At 41.8% G+C, this 8196-nt stretch overlaps 1 protein-coding gene across 1 annotated transcript; it reads left to right on the forward strand.

Moving 5' to 3' along the window:
• Positions 1–4313: 4313 nt before the first annotated feature.
• Positions 4314–5270, forward strand: LOC135886295 (olfactory receptor 6N1-like). Its single transcript, XM_065414109.1, has one exon. The coding sequence runs from the start codon at positions 4314–4316 to the stop codon at positions 5268–5270; it is 957 nt and encodes a 318-aa protein (XP_065270181.1).
• The last annotated feature ends 2926 nt before the right edge of the window (positions 5271–8196 follow it).

Here is an 8196-nt window from a genome sequence, read left to right on the forward strand (position 1 = left end):
ACTGTGTGACTTTGAGATGCTGTTTAATCCCCCCTTGCCTCAGTTTCCCCTGTGCATAATAATAGTCCCCTACCACACTTGGATGCAGGGAGAATAAGTCCATGAATGTATGTGACACTCCCAGATGCCACATTGATAGCCATATTAGAGCATAGATAATGAAAAGGGTGAAGTCACTAAGATTTGTGTAGACATTTGTGTCTTCATAGAAGTCTGGGACCTGAGGCTGGGTGTTTGAAATGTGCCTAAGTGAGGTAGACACTGAAATGCCATCAAAAGACATTGGAAATGCAAGGCCTAACTCACTTAGGCCCCTTGAAAACTTTCAGCCTGAATGTCCTCTCTCATCCTTCCCAGGGTGGAACAGAGAATACAATATGTGAGCTTTTCACAAGTGTCTACATGATTTAAGAGCAGAAGTCCATTTGAAAGTTAGCAGCATGTCAGAAAATCCCAAGCATTATCTGATATCGTACACTGAGTATATGACCAGCTGTCACACCCTCCCTTTCTCTTTCCACCCTGAAGACATGGGTGAGGGACTCCACTCTGGTTTTTTAAAGAGTCTCCTAAATAGCAATTGGGTGGGAAAATGTGCAATAGGTTTCTTGTAAGTTTCTTCTTGGACTGTAGCACCATAATTGGAGGTGACCAATGACCTCATCACATGCATGTAGTAAGGAAGGCCATTTCCTCGGAGGGTAGCAGTTTGTCTCCATTCCCTCTGGTGTTTGTACCGTCTACAGCACTAGTGTGTTATTGAGTTTTCCTTCTCATTAATCAAGGTAAGCATCAAGGGAGATGTCGCCTTCCCACAGAAGGGATAAAAGAGAAATCTGGAGAGGGTCTCTCTTGTAGAAACTGGGCACAAGGCAAATAGCCCCATATAGAACACTCATAGTAGATCTCTTTCCTGGCACTGTTGAAGAACGTGAAGCAGATGATGGAAGAAGATAAACTGCAGAACCAGTATCCTGGTCTCTGAATCACTGGTGAAAGGGAAGGCATCCGAAAATCAGCCTTGCGTAGAACAGATTTAAAGGTAAAACATTTCCACCATTTCTGTTTCAATTAAATCATGGGATTTTGAAGTGGCAAACGTGAGCTAAGGCTTCCCTCACTGGGGTGTTGGGGAAGAATGGTCTTTAATGGGCCAGGAATGGTCTTTAACAGGCTAGGAATATTCAATGTGTTGTGTCAAAGCTATGTCTTATCATGCTTCTTCTTCTCCGGAATCACTGTGAATGATGAATGTGATGAATGTGAATAATTGAATGATATGAATAATTTCATGGACCAGACTAAAATGAGGAATAATTCCATTATTATATGAAATTGAATTAAAAGAAGATACACATGTCAAGCAGGTGAGTAAAAAATACAGAAGGGTTCAGAGATAGATAGATAGATATGTATGGGGATCTTTCTTTCTTTCTTTCTTTCTTTCTTTCTTTCTTTCTTTCTTTCTTTCTTTCTTTCTTTCTTTCTTTCTTTCTTCTTAGATAGATAGAGGAGGTGTATGGGGAAAGAAAGAAAGAAAGAAAGAAAGAAAGAAAGAAAGAAAGAAAGAAAGAAAGAAAGAAAGAAAGAAAGAAAGATCCCCATACACATCTATCTATCTATCTATCTATCTATCTATCTATCTATCTATCTATCTATCTATCTAACCATTTCCATACACCTCTCTGCTCCCCTGTTTCCTCTGTCTGTCTGTCTTTATTTCTGTCATCACTATAGACTCCCTGCAGAGTCAAAATATTTTTTTTTAATCCAGAACACTGAGCTGAAAATTCTAGCTATAATAGCAGACTGGGTGCAATCCCATTTAAATCAAACCTTCTGGATATCTTGACCCTGGGATGGAGACACAACCCTGAACGTCTAGAGAAAAAAGAAAAAGAATTACAGTAACTCCTCACTTAACGTCGTCCCGGTTAACGTTTTTTTATTGTTACTTTGATGATCAGTTAGAGAACATGGTTGTTTAGAGTTTCGCAATGCTCTCTTATAACTTGTTTGGCAGCTGTCTGCTTTGTCCACTACTTTCAGGAAGAGCAGCCCGTTGGAGGTAGCTGGTGAGAGCTTGGAACCGGGGTGGACTGGCAGCCCCCCTATCAGCTCCCTGCTCCCCTAAGTTCCCTGTGTGGCATCCATCCAGCAGGCTACTAATTGCAGGGCAGTTCAGCTTTCCCTCCCCGCACTGCCGTGTGCTGCTCCCGTCCTCTGCCTTGGAGCTGCTCCCGGGAGCCCCCTGCCTGGGGAGGAAGAGGGGTGCTAATGTCAGGGTGTCCTGCTCCCCCCACTCCTGCCCCCCACTCCTGTACCTTATCTCCACAGAGCGGGGGGGACGGGGGACGACACAACAGGGCTCAGGACACAAGGAACTTGCTGGCAGCACCTGCTGTCTCAACATACTGATCTACTTAAAAATGCAGTGTACTTAGAGTGGGGTCAGCGTACTTAAAGGGGCAAGGCGTGTCTGTCTCACACACACGGTGTGTGTCTCTGTCTCTCTCTGCCATGCTGTCTCCCCTCCCTCCATTCATGCTGCCTTGTAGAGTGTGAGGCTACATTAACAACAATGTGTTAACCCTTGAGGGCTCAGCCGAATGCTAGTTCATCATTTAGCGGTTAGGCATTCCCTGGGAAATATCCCACCCTCTTCCACCCTCTGACTTCACCACCTCAACCAAGCTTCACAATCATCATTGCTGTGTACACTATTAAATTGTTTGTTTAAAACTTATACTGTAAATATATATATATATTTTGTCTGGTGAAAAAAATGTCCCTGGAACCTAAACCCCCCCCCCCCCATTTACATTAATTCATATGGGGAAGTTGGAATCGCTTAACTTTGTTTCGCTTAAAGTAGCATTTTTCAGGAACATAACTACAATGTTAAGTGAGGAGTTACTGTAAAGGCAAAAAGCAGGAAAGGGCTAACATAAATTTGTCTGGGTTTTCTAAAAGATCTTCTCTAGTTCAAAGAGGAATGACTTCAGGGAAGTCCTATGCCTGTATGTCCAGACTGCACATGATTTCAGGTCCAGGCATTGTAAGCAATGCAGTCTGGATGCTCAAGTGCAGGCATGGAAACACAAGCCCAGGTCCTACACACTCAGGTTTACAATGCAGTGCAGACATATCTTATGAGCTGCAAGGTCAGACTGTTCGATAGTGGTCTGTATCAAATGCTCCTGAGGAAGCAGAGGAATTATATAACACATTTCGTCATTATCCCAGACAGATATTCATTGCTTTAAACCCTGAAACAAAGGTATTTATTTCTCATATGAAACTATAGATGATCTAATGTACTTGGGCATGTTCTGATGATTCAAATCAAAATCCAAGTCTTGTGTTGACATTAAGACTGGTCCAAAGACTTACATCCAAAGTTTTCTAGTCCGGAAAACTGAGCTTTCTCCAAAAGGGTCTGCTTTCCTGCAAAAGTCTTTCATTTTTACTTGGAACAGCAAAAACACAAAATAAGAGAGAACATTTTCAGGCAAAAACAGAAAATGTTTTGGTTTGGGGTTGAAAAATGTTCAGTAATTTTCAGCCAATTCAGTGCCCAAAGCAAAAATAACTAACAATAAATATTTTTAAAAAATGTTTTGAGGTTTTAACTTTATTTCAACTAAAAAACAGCATTTCCTTGGGAGAAAATGTCTGTTGACATTGTGAGGGATGGGACACTGATCAAAACACTCCTCCAATCTTCTTTAGTAAGACAGTTCTCATGTTCCATTTTTTAATGCCTAAGTATAATTATGATCAACACTTCAAAAATGGTAAGGAGAGAAATCAGTGTATTAAAAGGGAGAGATAGGGAGATAAAGAAAGAGATCAGGATTGAGAGGTCAACTCAATAGCTTAGAAGAATTGTGTCCGATCCTCCTTTAAAAAATGGATGACATTAAGGGTTATTAGTATATAATGGTAAATGTTTATCTCCTGAAACAAGAAAAAAAAAACCAAACATGATCAGCCTAGGAGATTGTTTGTGCTGTAAAATATTAGGAGTTTAGGGTACCAATGAGAATAAAAAAATGAAATTATCAGAGTTCTGTCAGGGGTATGGATCGGTAGAGAATTTGTTTGATCTCTTCTTGGAGAAGGTGGGGAACTAGAATATGCATGATCCAAAGCAGAAGGTCAGATGATGCATCAGCGATATGGACACATCACCACAAGGGGAGATGGGGGACTAATAATTTGTGCAATGAAATAGATGGAGTATGTTGAAAAGTGCCCTGATGGTCTTCAACTGCCAGTTCAGTTTGTTTTCTCTTCCAAAGGTAGAACCCATGGCAGACATGGAACTAGGAAATGAAACGGCTGGCAAGGAATTCATCCTCCTGGGATTTGGAAAACTCCCTGAACTGAAGAGCTTTCTCTTCCTGCTCTTTCTACTGATCTACATTGTGACACTGGCTGGGAACATCCTCATTGCAGCACTAGTTGTGGCTGATCAGCACCTTCATACCCCCATGTACTTCTTCCTGGGGATTTTGTCCTGCTTGGAGATCTGCTACACCTCCACCATCCTGCCCAGGGAGCTGGCCAGTCTCCTGACTGGGGACAGAACCATTTCTGTTAGTGGTTGTTTTGTACAGTATTATTTCTTTGCTGGCCTGGCAGCTGCAGAATGTTACCTCTTATCTGTGATGTCTTATGATCGGTATTTAGCGATATGTAAACCACTGCATTATGGAACTGTTATGAATGGCAAGTTTTGCCTCCAGTTAGCAGCAGGGTCTTGCATCATTGCCTTTGTGGTTGTCACCATATTAATATGTTTGATGTCACAATTAAGTTTTTGTAGCCCCAGTAAAATTGATCATTTCTTTTGTGACTTCACCCCAGTGGTCCAACTGTCCTGCGGTGATACCTACTTGATAGAACTTGTTGCTTTCTGTTTTGCTTCCATAGATATCTTTCCCCCATTTTTATTAACCCTGACATCCTATATCTATATCATAGCCAGTATCATTAGAATCCCATCCACTACTGGGAAGCAAAGGGCATTTTCCACCTGCTCCTCTCACCTGATTGTCGTTACAACCTTCTACGGGACCCTAATCATGGTGTATGTTGTACCAAAAACACATACACTGAGAAACTTGAACAAAGTGTTCTCTGTCTTCTACACAGTCCTGACTCCAATGGTCAACCCCCTCATCTACAGCCTGAGAAACAAAGAGGTCAAGGAGGCTTTGAGGAAATCTCTCAATAGATTTGTGGCTTTTGTGAGAATTTGGTGACACTGAGCTAACTCATTTAGGTTACACTAAAAGGTGATACCCCGAGCTGTGTTTTTGAGTCTAAAAGGCAGTCACTTAATGTCTTGTCCCCTGTCATAGGCCTGGCCATTTTGGTTCACTCTTAAGAAACCACTGAAATCAAAGCCATCTGTGTCTGCGGCTTTCATTTGTTCATAGATCCATATATTTAAAAGCCAGAAGGAACCACTATGAGCATCTAATCTAACCTCCCATATAAAACAGGCCAGAGAGTCTCACTCAATGATCCCTACATCCCAAGAAACTGGTGTGCAACTAAAGCATGGATCCGGAGCTGCTCTGTAATAATTTAGTAATGTCATATGTTCCTGGTTACTGAGACTGTTTTCTGTATGACAATATGGGGTTAACTCAACAGGCAACTGCCTTCAAAAAAATACAGGCAGGAAGGAAAAGATAAGCCACCTTTCCACCAACCCTTAAGGGACAATGCCAAAGTTATTAACTTTGATGATTTTGGCTTGATCTCCTACTGAGCCTACAGGACTGTTTTGAGATGGCTCGAAGGCCTGTGAAAATAGAAGATCGAAAGAACTGCAGCAGGTCCTAAGGATTCCTCTATTAATAGTGGATAGTAATTTAAGGGGAATCAGAGTAATATACATAACACCACAGTGCGGGCATCTAAAGAAGCTAGGTATTCCTAGGTCAATAGTAGGGCTGGTAGGGCTTTAGAAAAGACACACGTGCATATAGCCTAGATCCCATTGATTTACAATAGGACTTAAGCACATAAATCACTTCAGCGTTTTGAACATTTTATCCATAGTCTATATCATTATTGCATTTGGATATTGGAATACTACATATGTCAGCTTCCCAAAAGCTACCATTTTGTGTGGGATGCTTCTTTGAAAGCATCTTCTTGTTGTCATCTCTTTCCCTGAAGGGAATTGGTTTGTTTGCTTCAGCTCTTGAGGACGAATAAGGTTATCTCTATATTTCTCACTACAAAACAAAGAAGACAATTGTTCTTCCTAGCTAACCACACAGACATACCTAAATCTAAATCTAAAACACGTTAACAATGTTGTGCATCCAAAGCTTTGCTAGCAACAATCCCCACTGATCCTTATTTGCGTCTCTCATAATTGCACTGTTTTTCAAAACAATAATTCACGAAATACTACATGGGGAGAACATGAAATATAGTGATGAATCATGATTTTAATTATTGGAAGGATATTTGTCTATGTTATAATGGGTGGACGGAATGAAAATGTAACAGTATGTACAATGTCACTGATACAGGTCGGATTCTGACCTTAGTTAGACTGATGGAAACAGGAGGGAAAGGCTTTGACTTCAGAGATCCATATTCAGGTGGAATTGAGATCAGAATCTGATGCTAAATGCACTTAAATTGATGAGATGGCTGATCCTTTCCCATCCCTCACCCCCCACTGCCCCTAATGCCCATTATACAGTATAGCCGCCCCTTCCCTGCCCCCACCCTCTGCTGCCCCTAGTGCCCATTATACAGTATAGCCGCCCTTTCCTCACCCTCTGCTCCCCCCTAGTGCCCATTATACAGTATAGCTGCCCCTTCCCACCCCTCACCCTCTGCTGCTCCAGTGCCCATTATACAGTATAGCTGCCCCTTCCCCATCATTACCCTCTGTTGCTCCCTATTAAACATTCCACAATAATAATTTAGGTGAACCCAAGCTGTCAAACTTTTTCATGCACTCAGGCAAACTTTTCCATACCCCCGTCAAACATTTCACACCCCTCTTAGCATGCCCCCGGCCAATCAGTGCTAAGGTTGTGGCATAAATCCCACCCCAAGCATGTGTTGGGAGGTACAGGCAGGCCTTTTGGTGGCAATTTTTCCTCTCCCCTAGGCCAATCAACGTTGAGATGGGTCCAGGAATCACACCCCTCAACATATGCCGAGACCTCTCCCCAAAAGCCAAGCACCTTAGGTGTATGTTTTTATTTCTTGCCTGAACCATCCTGAACCACTTGCCCTAACCCCCACTGAGAAGCAGTGAATCAAAAACATTTGTGCAGAAAACCCCATTGAAGAACCAGGCCAACGTGATATGGGATTAACAAATTATTCCATATCTGTCACACCCAGCATGTGTTCCAACTCTCCTAACTTTCAGTCCCATGATTTGGTCAATGGGCCAGGCTCTGTCCAGTGGGCAGTAGATTCAAAGCATGTGATCTTGGTCCCATTGAAGTCAAAGCCAAGACACAACTTCACCTGTCAATTTTAACAGTAGAAAGGAACCTTACGAGGCTGTAGAATTTCACTAAGTGATTCCTACGTCAAACATCTGGGTGAGTATATCTGCAAGGAGATCTCTCATCTTGCAATAACTTTCCTACTAACAGCTAGATTTGGCTAAGGATTTGAGGCTGGCATTTCCTGACCTCAAAGCAAGAGCCTTGTATTTAGATCAGTGGTTTTCAACCTTTTTTTTTTCATTTACACACCCCTAAAAATGTTTGAATGGAGGTGTGACCCCTTTTGAAAATCTTAGACATAGTCTGTGGACCCCCAGGAGTCCACGGACCACAGTTTGAAAACCAGTGTTTTAGACCACCACGCCACTTGCTGAATGCTTGCTGAAGTATATGCTGGCTTGAGCTGGTGAATTGTAATGTGCAGAATAGAGAGAAGATTTTATGTTTGTGCTGTGTGTGTCATTTTGTTTTGCTTGTTGACCTTTTTCAGTCTTGATTTCTCTGCTGCCACAACTGATGTCTGAAAATTAATGCACATAACTGCAGATATTATGAGAATTGCATTAACTGAAAGGAAAGACAGACAGACAACAAATAAGTGATATATTTGTCTTTGTTTTTGTTTCATTATAATGGAAATATTAGTCAAAATATTAAAATGCTACATAGACAAGCACCATGGACATCCATC

This window comes from Emys orbicularis, chromosome 12 (assembly GCF_028017835.1).
Source record: "Emys orbicularis isolate rEmyOrb1 chromosome 12, rEmyOrb1.hap1, whole genome shotgun sequence".
In the NCBI taxonomy this organism is placed as follows: Eukaryota; Metazoa; Chordata; order Testudines; family Emydidae; genus Emys; species Emys orbicularis.

Excerpts from the sequence above, each read along its gene's own strand:
- LOC135886295 (XM_065414109.1), top strand. The coding sequence starts at position 4,314 with ATGGCAGACATGGAACTAGGAAATGAAACGGCTGGCAAGGAATTCATC.